At 32.3% G+C, this 22,619-nt stretch overlaps 1 protein-coding gene across 6 annotated transcripts in view; it reads left to right on the forward strand.

Annotated features, from left to right (window-relative positions):
* The window catches only part of LOC130899319 (insulin-like growth factor 2 mRNA-binding protein 1), a 121,016-nt gene that overhangs the window by 65,494 nt on the left and 32,903 nt on the right, over nucleotides 1–22,619 (forward strand). Inside the window, exon 1 of one of the 6 annotated variants that reach the window (XM_057809189.1) lies at nucleotides 14,952–15,132. The exons of 4 other annotated variants lie outside the window; for them this stretch is intronic. In XM_057809189.1, the coding sequence (XP_057665172.1) occupies nucleotides 15,095–15,132 (38 nt within the window). In that variant the 5' untranslated portion in view covers nucleotides 14,952–15,094. Of the gene's footprint in view, nucleotides 1–14,951; nucleotides 15,133–22,619 lie in introns of those variants that run through there. One more of the 6 variants, XM_057809186.1, reaches the window with a different exon arrangement.

Below are 22,619 nucleotides of genomic sequence, written 5' to 3' on the forward strand. Positions count from 1 at the left end.
TCTCTCCATATGAAATATTATGTGTTTAATCGAAAACATATCGGCCCACGATCATTTCTCTAAAATTTCTAAGAAAATCTGCTGGAGCTCGCAAGTATAGTTTGGCGCACTTGAACATCGGTTTTTTCACGCTGATAACACTTTTATCTCATGTCCTGTAATATTGTATAAGTAGATTCCATAACAAATTTTTTTAAACCTCAATCTTACGAAAATTGGAATTTTGTTTATACGACAAGTTCAATCAATCAATAAGCCGTGTGACTAGCTAACAAAAACACATTTTTTGCCAAAAATTGATTTTATTCAACAATGTAATCCCCGTCAATACGAAGTATAATTCGTTCAATTTCTAAAGTCATCGCCATCGACTTGTGATTCGGTGCATTGTCTTGGGGGAATAGTTTCATCGACATATGGGGCCGTTTTTCCTTGATGAATAATATTCCATGCGGTTTCCAAAATATTGAAGCCCCAACCTTCCCAGCTGACTGCTGTGCTTTTGGATGCTTCGGACGTGGTTCACCAGCTGCACTCCACTCAGATGATGATTCCGATGTGAAACGATCTGATTTATTATGTGTAAACATGGCTAAACATTACTTTGAATCATCAACACGTTGTTGTTTGTAATCGCAAAACGCGGCAAAAACACATTGCCTTCTGATATTTCTACGGCCTCAGCTATCTCACGCAATTTCAATTTACGACTAAATATAACCAATTTGTGGAATATTTTTATGTTTTCTGGAGTAACTACCTTAATTGGACGACCAGAACGTTCACCATCATTGCTTAGCTTGTACAGTATTTTTTTTTTTTCATCAAGAAGCAATGATAAATTAACACTCGAAATTGATTTGAATCCATTGTTTTGAAAACAAAAAAAAGTAGCTTCACCTCAATGGCTGTCACTTTTTTCTGACTAATCGAAATGTCAGGAAATCTTTCACATATTGTTTCAAATGTCAAGTGTGTCAGTCACACGACTTATTGAGTGATATTTGTTTTTCGATCGCTGTTCACTACAATTTTATAGAAAATTTGAATTTAACAATTTTCGTTGAAAAATTTATGTTAGCTTTCGTTATGAATTATAAAAAAAGCCTTATTGAAGCTTCTGACAGAATTGAATTGAATATTTCTGTAATGGTATGATCAGGTGGCACGTGCTTATACATAAAATCTACATAATCACAATAGTGTTGCTGAAATGACACAATGAAGAAAAGATACTACTGAGAAACTAGTAACCTGGGTATGCCTTAACCCTTAAGTAACGTTTTTGAAAAAAGAAAACTCCACCCATGCAAAGTTTAACTTGTTCACTAAGTCTCAGGATATGATCCGGAAAGGCATTGTAATGAAAATCCAAAGGATTCAGACAAAACACAACCAGCGCACTGCAAATATTAATGTTTGATTAGGAATGTCCCTTCTTTTTTTCGCGGAAATAATTGGAACTCCTTCCTATGGCAGGATCCAAATACGGACCAGACAATTTAGAAGACTTAGTGAAACGAATTAGATATGGAATAAGTCGTATAACTCCGCAGATGTTCGAAAACTCTATGAATCGGGTCTATAATCCTCTTTGTCTATGTCGGATCGTGAACGAGAGACAGTTATAGAATAATTCCTGCAAAAACAATTCATTCATGACCTCTTCTAAATTTTTTTTATACAGGAAATTATTTTTAAAATACTTAGAACAATAATGAATGCTTATTTTAAAAATTACTTTTAACCTCTTAGTTTGATGTGCTCTAAAATCGTGTTTTTTATTTTGTCGTCTCGTCGAAACTTGTTTCGAACTGTTACGGTGTAAGTGCTTAATTTCTAACACGAAGATCAAAAGTTCGAATCCTCTATAGAATGAAATTTTTATTAGATAAGCCACTTGCTATTGGTCCAAAGGAGAATTACAAATAAACAAGCTCAAAAATAAACCGACATTCAGGTGAAGCTATTATAAGCTTTATCAAAATAATGGAAAAAATATTAATGACATTTTTTTTTAAATCACAATTGTACGTGAATTTTGTTCATAACCCTATATGACTGATCGCACTTTCAAATGCTAACATTTGAAATTCAAAATCTGTATCTATGTAATCAAAAACTTTCAGCACCAAATTAACCGTCAGTAAACATTGCATATCAAAATATTGGGTAGTAGAAGGCTGTAAAAAAAATTTCAGCTCAAACCGACTATTTGAAATGCTTCAAATTAAAATGTCAAATTTTGATTCAAACAGACAAGAAATGGTCCTAAAAAAAAGTGTAATAATAATAATGAACAATCTACGCATACTAAACACCATCAAATAGAAACTTTGTTCTTTTTGTTGCCACAAAACAGAAAACAAATCATTCGAGGAAAACTCCTGTAAAGAATTTATTTTTTAAATATGAAAAATATAAGAAAATCGATTGTGTTTGTGTTATATTTTATAAATGTACACCTATTTAGTAACCTTTCAGATTTCTCTTTATATTTAAATCCATACCTGCAATCTTAAAAGAATAAGAGAGAGATGATTACTTTTTGGTTTTAATGGGGTTGTTTCCTTTGACGTGTTGCGGGGCCGGTCGTTCGGCGAAGAGGAGTTCTACTAGCCCGTGCCCGGGCGGCAGGTGACTCTTGGCGTGTGTCTAAAGAGCCGCCGCGTCGCATTTTCTGGCCGGCGAAGCTCTGATGAATGTGTTTTAGCCCACCTAGCAGCTGCTTCCACTATCCATCCACAAGGCGCACATATTTATGTATAGGTAGATACCTGAATAAAAAAAAAAACGGAAAAATTATTTGAGGTGCAGGGTGAAACATATTGAATAGAGTTCTTTCATGAATTTTATTATGAATCAAAATAATTGATTGTGTAACTTCACGGGTTTTAATTTTAAATCACAAATCATCACAATTATTTGTGACAGTTTTATCCAATTGACACTAATTATTTTTTTATACAAGAAAAATTAGTTTCACTTAGTTGAATGGTTTTTTTTTCAAAAAGACTTTCATTGAAAATATATGAAAGAGTATGTTTTATCAGCTGGGTCAAGTTTTCGGTATTTTTGGTGCTGAGTGTCTTGATAATAGGTCTGTGCTAATTGAAAATTAGATATTCAAAACAAATACAAGTAGAAAAATCGTCGTAATCTCGGCGCGAGAAATTATAGCGCAATTTATATTACGAAGCTTCCATGAAGAAGATAAATATCAAAAATTTCATCTATTAAATAATTTTGTTTTCACTATTTCTTGACAATCTTCATTAGTAATAACCTACGGACATTGATATTTGTTCGATATTTGCTTGTTAACAACAAGCTTGAGAAAGTTGTTATAAAATGAGCAATTTTGACATCAGTTTTTTTTGAAATAATCTGACAAGAGTGCTATCGTTGTTTTCTATTAAAAATTTTCTTTCAGTACACATTCTTCAACCACCTTCGATACAAAAAAGGCAGTCAAGCAGTCTCTAGGATATCTAGAAACTGAAAAATATTAGAGGTTTGCTCAGTTAAAAATTTTCGTAAGAGACGGGGTCATCTTTTTTTGAAACACCTTGTAGAATCGCGGGTAGCTGGTGCTTGTTGAAATGCCCTCTTTTGAATGGGTCAATAATATCTTTCATTTCTTTATATTTTTCCTGTGACAGCTTACTTGTTGGGCTCCACATGGTTTTGACCAAGGTTTCTTTAAGCTCTGTACCATCTTTTCTTTTCATGTACATAGCCCAATCCTCTCGAATCAATCCCAATTCTTCCGCCATCTGTTTTCTATCTAATTGATAATTTCTATCATTGCAAAAGTCCATAAATGCTTTTCGTACAAGTTTCTCACTGTAAAAGCTATTTTTTGGTACGTTTGTTTCTATAATTTCATTAAATCTTGAAAGATTTTGATTTTGAAAAATTAAATATTTGTAACCTCAAAATCGAAATAAATCAATATCTATCCATGGCAACATGATAAATCGAAAACCGCCCATAGGATCTGTCTTCGGTACTGATTGGTTGTCTTTTTACTGGAACAAAAAATTTTCAAGGACATTGAAATTGTTCGAAATAATTTTATAACAAATTTCGAAAGCTTGATGCTTGGAAACACACCGACGTCTTAGGTCTATAAGCAACAAGGTTGAGCAACGCGATAAAGTGTAAACAGAACATGGGATCTGTTTAATGTTTCTGGATGCCCATCGTCTCCTTAGCAGAATCTTCTATGTTCTTTTTGATAGTAAAAATGCAACTTGTGGAATTCGCCTCAAGTTGGCTAAGTTAGACTCTAGTGATTTTCGACAACACCATCTACTAGAAAAATCGGAAAATATTTGTGACATTGAAAACAGGGATTATATGCTAGTAATATTTTTATACCTACATATAATTACCAACTTTTTATGAATTTAATAAGCTGGGTGATTATTTAGATTAATTTTATCAGTTACGATAAGCACCGTTCCAAATATTACCCTTTCTAGCCTACGATATTTTTTACTGATATCAAGTCATAGAGCTTACGACTATTGTTTCAATATTCCGTAATTACTAATATGTCGTGGCATTATAGCTATTTTCCAAGAATTAATGGAATTAAATCAAAAAATATCGATATAAAATTCCTGCCGCGTCCGCCATTTTTTTAAAGCAAAAAAATAGGGGTAACATGATACGTACAACGAATTAATATTTTATTTCATTATCTTTTTCAACTAATTGTTTTTACGCGTTTACTTTGTAAGTAATAATGCAACTTTTTTCCAGATCATGTCTTTGTAGTCGGCGTTTTGGTACTGCTCGTTTGTTTGTCCATACTTCCTCACTTCTCCAATGAGCTTTTCCGGATTTATACCGACATTATTGCCAATTCAGAAAAAAAAAACAAACACTGCGAAAACTCAAAAATATTATCACAAATTCCAACAGATACGCGTCCTGCTGCTGTTAAACGAATAGACTGCTCCAAGGTGTGAACTACGCTGTTCAAAGTCTAGTATCATTTCTTTCCCTCTCAGACCTCGTCCTTCTAAATGATCGGAAGGATGCATGATAGTCCCGGCCCCCAAATCATTCTCAATTTTAGCTATTTAATTGAATAATCTACTGCCAAGTGAAAATTATTTCACCTAAATGTTGTATTGTTATCTAAATTAGTTCATGGTGATAAAGTGGTAACCCCTATATTTTGACTCAACACTCAACAATTATTAACCACTGGGAGAGTTCTTCCATTTATCGCTAACAATTCCTTTAATTTTTATTGCTAACTAGCAGTATTATAATATTGTAATTTGTCTGAAAGATCGGCAATTTTTCGAAGTCTTTATCTTTATCGCTTCTAATATTTTTTGATGTCGCAATGGATTTTCTCAATTTGAATTTGGCACTAATCACTTCTTTTTCATGGTAAAAACGCACTACATTACACTTTAATTCATTACGGTGATACCAGGTTAGTTGGTCTGATTTCCATCTGTCGTCTGCGTTATTTTGCCGCACTGATCAAGAGTTTATGCAGCTTTTCCTCATGCCTTTTGCTATTCTCTTGATTTCTTATGTCACAATGGGAATCTCTATAGATGTCACTGTTTCCACTGTACTATGTTGCATCTACGATATTTCGACAAATTTTCAGTTTTGAATGATGGCAACATTGGTTTTTTGAATCCCCATAACTAAAAAGGCTTTTCTCTTTTTCTTTTCGTGTTCCAACCACTTCAATATTCATACCCAAATATATGATGGTTTTTATTTAATGTATTATTTCTATTATTCATTTGATTCGTAATATGTTTAATTTTTTTCCTAGTTAAGTCATTATTAATCATCATCATCATCCAACGTTTAATTTAATTTTTTTACTCAGGTGTTTACCTAACCTATTACATATCATTTTTTCTCCACTTTCAATTATATTCTATGTACCTGTGTGGATTGGTTATCTATGTTTTCCATCCAAAATCGATTTAATTTTTTTCATTAAAATTTTCTCGAACAATTTGGGAAGAAAGAGAAGTAGTGAGATGGCCAGTATGTCGACAATTAGTTTTATGGTTTTCCCGGTTTAGGTTGCATAATTAACGTATTTTTAAAGTCGGTAGAAAAACTTTTTATAAATTCCTTCCGAACATGTGTAAACAGTTTATCTTGCCCATCTTTTCCTACAAAATATCCATCATTTATTCATGTTTCATCAAAATAAAATATAGTTAAGTCTTTTCCTCTTAATAATCCTTTAATACTGCCTTTTCGAGCAACAGCGGTTCAGAAAATTGAATCCACCCTGTATTGGGAGCACACTCGTCGATTAATGAACGTGCGTCATCTTCTACTACACGCCCTAATCCCATATGTTAGAGGGAAACAGACAGAGGATGGTGATGTTGATGTGCGAGTTTAATATGTAGGGGTGGCTTGACCTTGAACTCTCATTTTAAGAGAGAGGGAAGAAGACGAAAACACTGCCGGAGAAAGAGACGGTACGATGCCTACCCCGAAAATGTTAGCGCAAGGGACCCTATATAAAAGTTTTTAGGTTGGGGTACTCTCAACGGCCGGATTTAGAAATTTGGCAGTTATTATTATTCTAAGAATTTTGCTACCCTTTGTTTGTAGTTGTGTTAGTTTCATGGGTAGGAACCCTAGCGAAATATTAGTTTTTGGTCTATGTATAAAAGTAGGGATATTTTTTTGTTATGGATGTTAAATAAATACAGATGGCATTAGTGATTGATAAAGTCAAGGTGTTCGTAATTCATTAAAAAAAAAATACTGCAAGCACATGTCGGATAAACTATTTGTATGTATATGAGGAAATTTTCATAAATATAATGTTTTTTGGGAAACTTTTAACAATATTTAACTTTATAGAAATAGAAATGTTTTGCCCGTATTCAACAAAATTTTTTCAAAAATATTTCACAGCAGAGGCGGGGGTGAAAAAAACTTACCTTGAAGGTTTGGTTTGTAGTCTTTGTCAAACTTCCATTGATTTTATCTTATATTGATTGTCTTTTAATAAAATACATTGAATTGTCGAAAATGTCATGAACGACTAATACATTTAATTGTTCCAATAATTAGAGTTACAATCCATTTTTAATAAACTAAGTTGCAAGTAAAATGAGGAAAAGAATATAATTAAGCAATAATCGTCGCTTTTTTGGGGCTTTCTTATTTAAGATGCTAAATTTTTAGACTCTCACGCGTTGGAAATATTCCTAATGTATTATTACTTGCAGCTGGACGTTCTGAACGCAACGCCATAGATCTCTCCTTGCAGTTTCACTGTTTGATAAATAATTTCATGAAATAATAGTAAATATAAACGAGATTTAAATTGTTCCAACACATTAATACTAATTTTTTTCATAATATCAGATTGTATTCTATAACTGTCTAAAGTGTATTCCGTGAGTTTTAAGATCCAAAATAACCAGTGGTGTTGTGCTAATTTTTTTTTACCGGAACGCGTATATATAATTATATAGACAGGGCCGATCCTTGGTTCAAAAACCGGTTCAAGTATTTGTTTCGGTTCGGTTCGAGTTCCGGTTCAGCAGAAAAAAAAATAATAATACATAAAAAAATTCGTCAAAAATCAAAAATTAGACAAAAAAATCAGCAATTCTTTTTAATTTTTTTTTTTCAATACGTCAGTCAATTCTCGTTATCATAAATCATCTTTAGTTCCGGAACGCGTTCCTGTCCAAAAAGGAAGTCCCGGAACGACGTTCCGGAGCGTTCCGACTCGACAACACCACTGAAAATAACTAACCAGTACTGATAAAATAAAAGTAGGACACTTTTCGAATGGAGCATGCTGTTTAACAGAAATTTCAAAACATTCCAAGATTTCTAAATAAAAAATACATTTCGTCACAATTTGTATTGGTAAAAAATTCAATTTCTAGATTCAAAACCTATGTAGGGTAGTTGTTTTTATATAAATTTGAAAACAAGTTTTGAAATAACTGTAAAATGACATTTCAGCTATGAAAATTGTAAGAATGGGGCGAATTAATCATTAAAATCTATTTTATACAGTATCTCACATGGATATCAACACAGTGTGTTGATTAAGCATAGACTACCACTCGATGACTCAACTTGCATATGTATTCGACATCACAAGAAAAAAAGCTACGAAAAATGGGCGTCGAAAGTTGCAAAAACTAATATTGAAGAAGAATTTTTAGGCGAGGGATAGGAATTAACATAAAATATAAGCAAAACACTTATCAAAATTTGACAGCAACTGTTTTGGCTATATTGTTTTTCAGTTGATTTCACTTGATTTTTCATTGTATTATTTCCAACGCTTTAATTTATGGTGTTGTAAAGTTACCAAGATACAATGAAACGTTATTAGTGTCTTCACTTACTCCTCAAAATCAGAACATGTCGATTCGATATATTAAACCCGTCGATTGTTGCTCAAAATTACATTTTACCTACTAATTTATCCATGAAAAAAACGAGGATTTTTGATGATCACACCACCAGGAAGGACAGATTTCAAAAAACCAAAGTCTCAATGACTTTTTAAAAAAAAAGTTGATATATTGACGAGAGATTTTGCGATTGAAAATTAGGATGCTTGACGTGAAAAAATAAATATTTCGATTCAAATAAATTACAGTGCGTATTGGACATAAAAAGATAAGTTTTCCAAATTTCGTGAAAAAAATGTTTTTTGTAAAAGATATAGATCAATTTTTCACATAAATTCATTACCTACGACTCTACTTTACCAGCTTTTTTCTTTCTTTTTTTATCTTACAATCTCAGATCGCCCGTAAATTATTTTTCTTTTCATTTTTATCAAATTCTCCTCCTTTTCCAATATGTTTCATCCTACTATTATTTTTTTTTTCACTTTTTATTATTTTTAAAGGTTTCTACTCTGGCTTATAAGAAAAAAATAAAAATATATTTGAAATTTTTGAAAAAACAAAGCGCTGATAATAAAGAGAAAAAGTCTAGAGTGTTCAATACGAGAGAAGATTTGAAGTATCTGCAATTTTTATTGATAATAACGCGTTCGTTATTCAAAATTGATTTAAATTTGTAGTACAATGGAAATCAATATGCACCTCAGCGAAATACTTTATTGCTTGCCTCGTATGCACCTCGGTCATCAATTTAAAAGCTCGACTATGACATATAATTTTTCTTCATTGTTGAGAATAATCATAATTTTATAAAAGCTTTGATCGGAAACATCGTTTTCTTTAAATGCTTGTTGCTAAATACGTATTTCTAACTAAACTCTAAATTTTTTTAATAAACATTGTTAGGTCTTATTTACGACTCATAATATACTCTTAAAATATTATAACGACAATGAAAATTGAATATGTTATCAATCAACTGTAAATATAAACAAAAATAAAATAAAGAGTATCCTAATTGCGACAAAATATCAATTTCACATCAATTGTTAACAATACTGAAATCGGAAGCAGTTTCATACTATACCGCAACGTAAAATGTTTACATTTGTTTAACATTTCATCATGTAAATTCACCGCATTATGTCGGCCTTCCTTTATATAAATTGCGTCATCGTGATTCGATAAAACGATTTGAAATTTTGGCGAACACGCCCCACGTTTCATATAATCAGATAATTCGAAACGAGGTTGATGAACTTTTTCAATGTTTAGGATGTTAGCTTGCGAAATTCTAAAAAAAAATTATGTTGTATATTTTCATAAACGGTACAGAAGGTATACAAATATGATTTAGAAAACTGTTCGGAGATAATGGAGATTTATGTTAATAAATTAAAGGACAGAATCACTTTTTATATTTAATGATTCATTTCATAAATATTTATATTTTCACAATATAAGAATTCTAAATGTTTAACACATTCACGACCACTTGGTACATACAGGGTGTTTGTATATTCGATCGACAACGATCTACCACAGAGAAATCTCAATAAATGATTCATTTTGATATAGGAATACGAACCCTTACGGGGCCTAGTTGCTGAGATATAAGGTGTTCAAAATTTTAAATCAAAAATTTGCCATAAATCAAGAACGCCTTTAAATTTTTTTTTTTCAAATTTGGTGACCAATATGCTCCTTAATATAGTAATATTTTGACATAAACAAACTTTGGAAAAATTTATCCAGTGGCGCTCTATCAGGGTTAGTAATAACTAATAACCTTTAATGGAGCTAAAATGAACGGTGTTGTAGAATTTTTTGCCTCTAAACAAAAGTCTGCAAGCACGTAAGTTATTTACAAATGAATTATTCATTTAATTTCGAATAATAATTAAGGGTAAGTAGTTCAAAACAAATAAAAATCATTCATAATCTCAATTTCAATTAAAAATGTATTACAATACCTAATAACAAAATTGGCAATGAAAATAAAAATAATAATAGCACAAATTGAATTTAAACAAACTGTATTACAATATCTGACAAAATTGACAAAGTTACAGTAGTTGTTCAAACTGTTGGCCGTGAATCTGAATGGGATTGAATGATTTCTGAAGCATCTTGAATTCTATCTATTAGATCTTGTTCAGATTCGATGATTGTTTCGTACACTAAGGACTTGATATAGTATAAGTCAGGTGATCTTGGAGGCCAACAATTGGATCCACCCCGACCTATCCATTGTTCTCTAAAACGTCTGTTAAAGTAATTTCTAGCCGCTGCAGCAAAATGAACAGATGCCCCATCGTCTTGAAACCACATGGTTGTCTAATATTTAACGGTACATTCTCCAACAATTCATCCAACATTTCTCCCAGAAAGCGCGTATAATTTGCTCCATTTAATTTATTTGATAAAATGTAATGCCCGATTAAGCAATCTCCAACTATAGCCACCCACTCATTAACCGAATATTTATGCTGAAATCCCCTTTCAAAGTGCGGAATTCCTTCATCCCAAATGTGACTATTTCTAGAGTTGAAAATTCCTTTCCTAGCCTTGTCGGTATACAAACAGATATTTTGGAAAATTTCGGTTTTCTCGACACTTTTGTAAATACCAGTTTGAAAATTCTATTCGCACCTGAAAATCTCCAGGTTCTAATGCTTAAATTGAACACTGGCCAATTATTTGTAAGGATGTGACACTTTTAAAACTTTCAATACAGTAGAATGAAAAAATATGACATGTGCCTACTAGATTATAATTTAGAAATATTTAATTACCTGTAGACTTTTGTTTAGAACCAAATTTCTACAACACCGCTCGTTTTAGCTCCATAAAAGGTTATTAGTTTTTTAACTAAAAATAATCAGGCAATTTAAAACAAAATTAAAAAAAGAATTTGCTCCAGAGGCGTAAAAATAAGGGGATAATAGCGACAACTAACCCTGACAGCGCGCCACTTTGTTTATTATTAAGGAGCATTTTGGACACCAAATTTGAAAAAAAAAATTAAAAGCGTTCTTGATTTGTGGCAAATTTTTGATTTCAAATGAATCAATATGAATCATTTATTGAGATCTCTCTGTGGTATAGCGTTGTCGGTCGAATATAGAAACACCCTGTATATGTAACGCATAGCTTTTCTCGAAAACTACAGTCACATATGTGTGCCAAAGACTTTATTGCGTTTGAGTGCAAATCATTTCCTGACGCTTCATAGGCGATGGACGCGATTTGACTACGGTTTCTAGGCACATCGGGCGCAAACTGTCACACGGTTTCGGAATCGAACGGACTATGTAAACATAACCTTTAAAATAAACGTAATCTTATCTGGAAAAGACAGACAGACAAAAGTTTTAAATGGCACGATAAGCAAGATGTTCTCATGATTTCAAGTAAAGATAAGTCAGGGATGACAGAAGTAACAACACAAAAGGAAATAAAGAAATTTAAACCTGAAATGGTGGCTGAGTATAACAGGTATATGTCCGGAGTTGACAGAGCAGACCAAATGACATCGAATTACTGCTCACCCAGAAAAAGTATTAGACCTATGGAACTGAAATTGGTTGCTAAATAGAACCAATAAAAAATTGTCGTATCTCCAATATAGAGAGCAAATAATCGAAAACCTTTTGCAAGTAAAAATTTCAAAACAAAAATCAAATATAGCTGCAGGTTTCGATCATTTTCTACATAAAGAAGAAAAGAGAAAAAGGTGTATATTATGCAACCAACGGAAAAAAGAAGCATGACCTGGTATTCCTGTTTGACATGTAAGGACAATAAAGGTAGTCCTATAGGATTATGTCCGTCTCCATGCTTCGGCATATGGCACAAAAATGTCAAATAGGATTTATTGAAAAATTAATTCGTTCTCTTATATTTCTAGATTTTTATTTGAATAGTTTTCTTAAAAATTAGTTTTTTTTACAAAGATATACATTCAAAAAACATATGTTGTCCTTAATTTTGAGCGAAAAATCACATTATTGTGAAGTGAGGTTTATTTTAATAATATTTTACCTTAATCCAACGATCCAAATTTGTGACCTTGAACGTGTTAACATGGTAAACTAATTCTCCTAGTTTATTGAAACAGTGTATTTAATAATTTATTTGTCCACAAATTTAAGTTAATTAACAACATTAAATAAAATAAAAAATCGAAGAAAAATTCTTAATAATTCCCGACCATTCATCGTTATATGTTTGCACTCGCACGGTTATGTGCGGTAGTGACGTTAAAAGTAACTAACCAACCAGAGAGGGAAAAAGAGATTCGGCAGCATTTTAAACACCCAAAAAAATGCCGGCCGGTTCCCGGTCGAAGTAGGACCTGTGAAGGCAATGAGTGAGAGTGCGCGCTTTGCCTTTCCGATTCGGCGATTTAGTTGCTACCGAAAGAATCTGCCAGTACATTTCGAAAAGATCTTTTCTTTCTCTCTCTTTCCGTGTCTTTTATCTTTGTCGTGAATAACTTGCACCGTTGCCAAGTTCAACTGAATGTATTTGGTTTCAATTGAATATGGAAATTATACAAAAGTTAACTGTTAATTAATAGTTTTAATTTTTAATATGAGAAAAACTTAATTTCGAAAATTTGTCAACATATTTCTCCTACATCTTGAAGTGTAAATAATATCCATATTAATTTGGTTTATATAATTTACTTTATACGTGCTAACATCTAATTTCTGTCATTTCAAATTGATCTTCCAAAGATTTTCGTAAGAGAAAAATTTAAATTTTCCTCTTTGCGACATTGTAGTTATTTATAAATCTAAAAAATATCCAGTACACCCTATCATTCAGGATATTCATGATTGCATTTTTCGTCTCGCAAGCTCTACTGTTACCATTACTTTAATCTTGCATACATGGGAAAGAACTTACAGGATCAAGATGCTAACGGCTAACCTCCACAGCGATACAAATCTACTATTAAGCTAGCATATGACTTTCTTAACGCGACCGATGGGCAAACCATTGGGCATGCTGCAATTAAGCTACACGGTCCATCGACTTCAGAAACCTACTTCCCATGAGTCGTAGAGACTCAGTTGTTGTACGCAGCTTACGCATCGGACATACTAGACTGACTCACGGACATTTAATGGCCGCTTCTGATACTTCCAAATGTCAGCACTGCAAAATACCACTGACAGTCAATCACTTACTAACAAATTGTCCTCAATAATTCGATAAACGCCGTAGCCAAGTCATTGGTCTATATGGTAAAATATAAATTCTTAATTTATGTAATTCAAACGGTTTGTTAATGTTAGGGTGTCGTAGCTATAATAGTATCAGAACTGTACCATGTGTCAATGATCTTAGTTATCGAGACACGCTGATTGAAATACAAAAAACAAACTCGCATCAGACAGATCTGTTTTGAGTATTAATGCATAGTTGAAGTGAACATGATACTGAATTCTTCCTTATCAACTCATATTTTTAGATAATGTCGTTTACTATATAATTTGTAATGTATACAAAGTGATTCACGAAGACTGTTTAGGTATATAATTTGTCAATATTTTGTGTAAACTGTTTATAACGGATGACGCAAAAAGAACGCATGAATTCTAGTTGATTAGTGGGAGTGGGAGGAAAGGAGCAGAGGTGCGGGAGCTGGTTATTTTCTAGGTTAGGGCGTCCAGTTTTAGTAGCAATGGCGCGTTTTCCCTGTTGAACATTTCTTCGAAAGTAATGAATCTGTTATTACTGTTCAACGGATTTTTCGAACAGAGTTCAATGAAATGGTTCGATACCAGATCGCAACACAATACCTCGTTTGGTTACCTCTTTTCGCACAACTGGATCAGTTATGAAGCAGAAGTCGTCTTGTCGTTCTCGCACGTCGCGAACTCCACAAAATGTCGACAGAGTTAGGGCGTCGGTTCTCCAAAGTCCTTGCTGCTCCACTAGGCTCCAATAAACAAAGTCATAAATTATACTGGTTTGATATTCATGCGTTTTTTTGCGCCACTTTGTATTAGAATTCCTATACAAAAACCACTATTCGACGTAAAGAGGCATATTGATATTTTCATTGTTATCCAAAGTTACTCCTTTAGCACTATGATTTTGAAAATTGACTTCCGTGAAAAATATTATGAATGCTCTCAATATTATTTTGAATATATTTTCAAAAAAGATGTCGCCGCGTATCAGACGGTTTAAAAAATGTAAAACTGGATGTCAGAAAACAACATTCTAGTTTTAAAATTGACGCCGATTAAAAGCTAAAATTCAACCCTACAATACCCGTACAAGAATTACGAACCCGTCTCCAAGAAGATAATAGAAATTACAACATGAAATATTTCCATCGAAACTGATCAAACTATTTAGTATAATATTTTTAGCATAATATTTTTTTTAATATAATACTTTTTTTTATTTTAACAGAATAATCGACATCTTTTATAAATTCTGCAACCCGAAAAATGTAGCGACTGTATTTATCGTAGATAACAAATTTGTTAATAAGAATAAAGTTTGATTTGAACAAATAAAACTGGCAACAGTGTCGCTTAGTTCATCGCAGCATATTTCCAGCAGTCGCTGACGTACTACAGTGCCGCGCGTGTTAATTCATTGATATTTTTATGTGTTTGAAAGGAATTTATTGAATATTTATCGTTTTTAGTTATTTATTTTTGTTTTCAATGACGTTTGAGGCCATGCAAATTTCGAGAAGTCCTAAGTAAGTATTTCAATTATATTTTAGCGTTTTTTTATCGATTAAATTCTTTTTATTGTTGTTAAATCAACAATTTGTAAGTGCGACTGAGCAAATTGTAAAAGCTTAATACGAGATATCAGCGGTGCCAACGTTATCCGATTGTTTAAAAAAAAATTGTGTATTGGGTTCCTTATCTCTTGACATTATATTAATTTTTGGTTTTATTAAAGCCAAAACTCGTAGTAAACAAATGTCTCACCTTGAATTTAAAATTTCCATTCATAGAACGTATCCAGTCTTGATGAGGTCATTGGCACTGTTATTTTCCTTTTGCTTCAGAATGTGACAACATGGGTGTATGTTATTGAGGGTCGGGCGGGGGCAGTAATTATATTCTTGTCGGTTTTTGTCATACAACATCAATCAAACAGAATGGAATGCGTATTTCCGATTTTTCTTATCTTCCAAAAAATTTTAACTTTATTTTTCCATTCGTAGTTCTCATAAGTCTCAAAGATTTTTTATTTATTCTTACACTAAAAAAAAAACGAATTTGTAACTTAAGTGACATTAATCCAACAGTGTATATAGTTTGTAAATGAGTGGTTCCATTATAATCGACAATATTCGCAAATATTCTACAAAAAAATTGAGAGGTCTAACCTAACCAACTTTGCGCTGTAAAAAATTAACTCTAAACTGCAATTTGTACTGATATTTAAATTATCTTTAGATATCTGTCAGCTTTAGTATAATCATTCCATTTCCAGCTCATTTCAATAGTTTCTATCGAACGACTATGATGTAAATTATGAGCAGGTAGAATTTTTTAAACATTACCAATATTCTGTCCATGTTAGAAAATCGTTAAATTCTAATTAAGCACACATTTCTTTTAATAAATATTCGATGTTTTGATATGCATTAAAAATTATGTTTGTGCACATTTCAATTTGCTATCGTGTTTTTTTTTATTAAAACTTCTTTGATGAAATTTATCCACATATTAAGATAAATTGATTCATTGCAAACAATAATTGATAAATAATGTTTCCGCATTTTCCATCTTGAAGAGTAACGTGGAGCAACTGAAAAGTAACTAAAGTTTGCCAACTGATTAGTGACGTGTTTATGCACACACAGCCGACTCAATTGTGACCAAAACCTGACTGACTCTAAAGTAAACAGTTTATTTTGGTTTATAACAACTTGAGTTAATTGAAATTTTGAGCCTTCCAGACTTTTTTCTAAATAAATAATGAATAATTGTATTAGAACATATTAATTTCCTCATTTTAACAAAGTGACAGGATATATTCTACATACATCCCTTTTTCCAATTTATCTCGGTTCGTAAGCGTACCTTGAGGATGCTCGACTCAATACAGAAGATATCAACTCGACTTATAGACGATCCAGAGCTGACCAGAAACTTGGTCAGCTTAGAGCATAGAAGAAAAGTCGCTGACCTAACTTGTTTTGCCGATCCTACAACCTCTTCCGAGCTGTCGAACATAATCCCACCTAGAGCAGTATTTACAAGACCTACTCGATAGACAGACGTAGCTCATGAACACTCCACTCGAGACTCCTTTCTTTGAAGAAATGCAAGCCTGAGGAAACAGGTACCAAAGCACGTTTTTTCCGAACAATACAACCTATAGAAGTTCAAGATCAACGTCCACGGGCATCTTCTCCACAGAACAGGTACCACTCGAACTATTCGAGGGTGATGTGCTTGCTTTTTACTCAAAAAATAACAATTATAGTTCCAAGAACCAAAACAAAACTAAATGAAGACAGTAATTTTCTTAGAGCGCACTACTAACCGGTTAAACAGAAAACTCGTGTTAAGATTGAAAACAAAATAACCTTCGTCCATTAAAACTTTTGAGAGGCGATTGATTCAAGTTGCCAATGTATCAACAGATCGAGTTTCTTTAAACCGGTTGCCAACGCGTTGGCGACTGGTTGGCAACCAGTTGCCCCGTGTGTAAATCCCTATTCATATACAAAGGTTGTTACTCATTTCAAACTGGTTAGTAATTTGCGTTAGAAATGAGTTTCGTTCAAATTGATCCGAGTGTATTCGGCCTAACACTAGGCTGGCAAACAAATGATATCGATGAGCACCGTCCAAATTTCGAAAGAGGAGCCGTAGAAATTTTTAAATGAATTTTTTTGATTTCTATCCTTTCGGAACTATATTATGGAACTACAAACGATCCGATGTTTCAAATTTCCAGCAGTATCCTTCTATGGTGAGGTGGAAGGTGACCATTTGGTTTCAAAAATCCTTACTGTCAGTGATACATATCCGGTATGTTTTTTTTGAAATTATTTCAAGACAGAAAGAAGTTTTACCTAGAACATTATAACCCGAAGTTCAGATCTCTTATCTGCATGTTTACCAATCCACGAGTTTTTAACTTCCTGCCTCGAAATGTGTAAAAATGCGTTATTTTTGATCGAGGTATGAGGAAAAATTCTTTTTTTTTTTTTCAGCAATGTGTATTTCATTTGAAGAAACATGAAATTATAGACCCGTCATTCGTAGTAAGGTGTTTTAATTACAAGTTTCTCATTACATTTAGAAAATTACATTTGCCCGTAGAGCAAAAATACTTGTGAATGACCTGTAAGTGTGTTTTTCACTATTGCCGACACTTAATTTCCATTTTTCCTGATTATCCTTGCGATCTCCTTAACTTTTGTTTAATATCCGTACCGATACACAAAAACCGTTGTTGTGAGTCATCGATCGTTAAACTTTCTTGGTGTTTCTGGTATTCACATTGAAAATATATCAGAAAATGTGAATTGACGTACCTATTTGCAATAAATACCGAAATAATTGCAGTAAACGATAAAAATTTATTAATATTAACAAACTACAAAAATCGGAGAACTTTGCAAATTTTTTAAAATCACATTTACAGGTAAACAAGTAAAAAATTCGTGGTACTCTCGACACCTTATTTAATTAATTTTTGTCTTGTAATCGTACACTTTAATTCTCTCATTTCTCGTGTCATATTTCGACGTTACTGCCACACCATAATCACTATCCCATAACCTAACTAAATTTATTTATTGTATGCTGTTATATCTTCTGTGTTTGTTATTTTTTGATTGGGTTGTTTCTTGCTTTAGAGTAAATAGAAACTAGAATCTTGTATATCATTTATTTTCTGTTGTTGATAGTACTCATTCATTTGGATGAAGATAACGAGGCTCTACCGGTTTTTTCCCTGTTATTTGATCTTTCATAACCGAATTCATTCGGGTTAAATGAGATATGAACATGGAGATCAACATTACATTCATACCATAGTCATTTTTATAATCGTCAGAGAGAATTGAGAATTGATAGGCTTGTTGTTCAATCAGACGGTCATTCCCTAAGGCTTCTACTAAACCTCTCGGTTAATCAACGATTTTGTATAATCATATCTTATATGTTTACTCTATTTTCTGGCATTTATGCACTTTTTGAATGTTCCTCACCTAAATCGTCTCTAATAACACTTTCAAAAGCACCAGCCTCATCTTTCTTGTGGTCGAATTGATGGTAAACATATAATTTTGCGTGGATTAACTAGCGCTGCGTAAACTTTAAACAAATATATGAATGAGTTACCCCATCATCTCTTTTTGAACAATAAAACTCATCAACAGCCAGTTTTATACTTGAAAATGGTAGGAAAAGCGGCTTTTGGATTCTTTTCGACTTTGTTCATCCTTGATGTCACATTATACGAAATTAAAAATAACATGGTATACGAAACCAACTTGGTCCTCAAGATAATTGAACTTCAATGTCACAAAAAAGATGAGTGATAATAATTTTGGCTGATAGATCTAACCAATTACCAGATCCTGAATTTAGATGCTTCGATATTCAAAAAGGAAAAACTGAAAAAATTGAAAGAAAATAAGTATCTAGAAAAAATGATAAACAACTTATTTAAGAAAAGGTTCATAATATTCATAATCAATTAAGGAACAGAACAGAAACTAAACAATTGATTGTGACGCTGTCTACATAGGGCAAACAACTCAGAATTTAGAAAATAGACTAAAAGGTCATCGATACCATACAAAAAGACCTAAATAATTTAAGTGAAATTTATAGCTATTTTTTGTAAATTCTAATACAACTACGAACAATTTGATCTTGTTAAAACAGATTTCTATTTTGGTTTTATTTTGATATTTATAATGTGGGTGATCTACTAATTAATATAAGTAAGTAAAAAAGACGGAAACGTCAAAAATTTTTATCTGTCTTCAAAAATTAAAAATAACTAATTTTAAATCAGACAAGATCCAAAATGGAGATTTTTCAGAAACAAACGTATTAAAAGGTTTAAGAAATTATGTAAATTTACACTAATTCTTTTGACAGTCTTTTATTTTTTTCTTCCTTACATTAGTATCCAAACCATCTAAATATTTGCAACAAAAATTTGTTAATTGACGTCAAACTTTTTTGTATGAAGTGACCCATTGAAGATTCAGAAATTTATTATTGAACTCAAACCCTGTATCAGAAAGACAAAAAATCTAGTGACATCAAAAATATAAACAATAAATTCAGTTTCTACATATATTTGACTTGTAAACTTAATTATCAAAAATGAACATATTCATTATCTATTATCCCATAGTATATCACCCTGTCTTTAATAAAACGAAAGCCATATTGTGTATATGTACACTTAATCTCAATGATAACTGCTATCTTATCGGTGTAAATATGGTTGATGTCCCTTTAATCGTTATGCTTATAACAAATGTTACATTTATCAAAAATAGTTTAAACTGAATATGTAAGTTTTATTTAAATTAGTTTAGTTATATCCTATTTCTAGTCCGATCAAATTGACCACCATCATATATTTGTGACATCTAAACATTCTCTATGGATTCCGTACTTAAAAAAAATTGATTCGGGATCAAACTTCACAAAAAACTTTCCTATACTTACTCTCCTAAAAGTTTCTGAAATATAACGTTTCAAACAGTTAAAAAAGTTGTATTTTTCATTATATGTTTAATTCAAAAATATCTATTGATAAGGGAAATAATTTTATTAGAAACTTTTATATTTAACCGAAGAAAATTATTTTTCAAAATCATAATCGTTAGATACTTTTGCTTCCTCTCCTTCTTGTTCCTCCGGTCCCTACTTTCCTTCTTGGTTGCAAGTAAATTGTATCAACAGTTATTCATCGCATTCTTGATAGCAAAAGAACATGTTGGTGGCCAACAAACAAAAAATGCAGATATATCGCAACCTATCTAATTTCTTTAATTAGGAAGTAAAAACTCAACAATAAACCCAAGCTAGACGGGCAAGTCATTGAGTGTAAAATAGAGGAGAAATATCTGGAACTTACACTATAAAAACTAGAAGGAAATAATCACTAAAGCTCTGATGGTGTGCAGAAACTTCGAAGGGAGTCATTGAGGTCGTATCCCAAGGATCCTACTGTGGATGTATTCAGCAATTGTTAGACCAATCATCACATATAGGGTAGTAGTTTGGAGTAATAGAAATAGTCTGAATACCACGAGGAACAATATCTCAAAGGTACGAAGACTGATTTGTATATGTCCGACCGGGGCCATGAAATCATACCCAACAACCGCACTAGTTGATTTTAAATTTCCCACATCTACACATAGTACTGGAAAGCGTGGCAGAAATTAGAAATTTATGCAATTAAAAAATTTGTCCAGTTCAATCTAGAGAGGAACTATCGCAAACAGGAGATCATCATCCTATCCGATACCCAAGCAGTCATTAGAGCTTTAAGCTTCAATATCATCAAATCCAACCTCGTTTGGTATTACCTAGAAAAATTGAACGAGCTAGGAAAGAAAAATAAAGTTACCCTACAATGTATTTCGGGACAACCAAGACATGAAATAGCTGATAAGCTCGCTAAAGCCAGAGCAGACAAGACCTTTATGGGACCTGAACCCTTCTGTGGTATCAGCTACAGAACTACAGAGCAATAGAAAAAGTGTTGGAAAAAAGATAGATAGAAGCAAAACGAATTATTGGGACAACCTACAAGGATAAGCAAAGACTATTCTGGAAAACTATATCGATAATGCAGCGTGCTGATTTTTTTGCACAACGGATGAAACCTCTATTCACATTCTTTTGAAGTGTGAAAAACTAAGGAACTCCAGAGCACTACATCTGGTAGCGTATGAAATAGAAAACGAAGATCTCTGGCAATTGAAGCCATCCCACATTTTGAACTTAGTAGAAGGAATAGAATTAAAAGATGAGCTGTAAACACTAAGTTCCCCAGTATCGCAGCATGAAAGGGGTGCATAATAGATCCTTTGGGTCACAGCGTATATGACACCCCAATATCTACATACATACAAAAAATAGAGGGTCAGTCAAATTGAGAGAAAAATCTTTATGATATATTTTCCTGATCACTGGATTTCTAGGGCTGGACCCATAATACATATAACCTGCTAGATTTCTATCCATGATTTCTGTGGAGTTTCCTGTTCAAAGACTTAAAAAATGACAAAATCTCATAGCAAAATAAGTAAATAATATCTTTTATCGCCCCCTAACAGGTTTGTATCGACACATGAAGCTCCCAGAATTAAGTAATATAATTTGTGTGTTTAGAAGAGACTATGATCACAGTAATATTTGTATTTATTATGCCCCCTTTATCGGCATGTCTATCACAAATTAATAAAATTATAGAAGGACTTATTTATTTGACACGGATGTAAGAGTACCATCAATGCGATAGTAAAAAAAATTAGAAAATTCGCCAAACCAAGGTGGTACATTCTTAAGACTATAGGAAATGAATAATTTCTGTATAGATTGCAAAAGTTATTTTTTATACATGCCATAGAAAAATACGTTAATCATATAAAATGTTTATTCATGAAAACCATAAAAAACAGTTGCTAAAATGTATCGAATTACAAAAATAAATTGAACTAAATGGTTTACATTTTGTGTAGCTACCTAAATACAGTCATTAGTGTAAGTAAATTTAGAATATGCTATTTGTGATTCGGAAGATAATATTTTGAGAATGATTTTCAAAAATTTCTACTTTTTCTATAAAATTATATAAAATATATATATTAAATTAAAAACCTGAATTATTTTGAATATTTGGAATCATTTGTGACTAAAAATTTTGTTTTTATGTTTAACGAGAAAATATGCGTGATCTGAGTAAATAATTTAGTAATTCAAAATTGTGGATGTCATATTTCCATTAAAATCCTATCTTTTCCATGTAATATTAGACACGATTATAGATACTTTTATTTCACACATGAGAACGATATATTCAGTACAGTTTTATTTTCATTCTGTTAGAAGAGACCTTGAAAAATAAAATAATAAATCGAATAGCAGCAAAAGGATATTTTTGTGATGGTCCAAACTAGTCGCTGCACACTAGTTGTGTTTCGCGGTTAACCGGACCTGTAAAGGGCTATAC

This window comes from Diorhabda carinulata, chromosome 11 (genome assembly GCF_026250575.1).
Source record: "Diorhabda carinulata isolate Delta chromosome 11, icDioCari1.1, whole genome shotgun sequence".
In the NCBI taxonomy this organism is placed as follows: Eukaryota; Metazoa; Arthropoda; class Insecta; order Coleoptera; family Chrysomelidae; genus Diorhabda; species Diorhabda carinulata.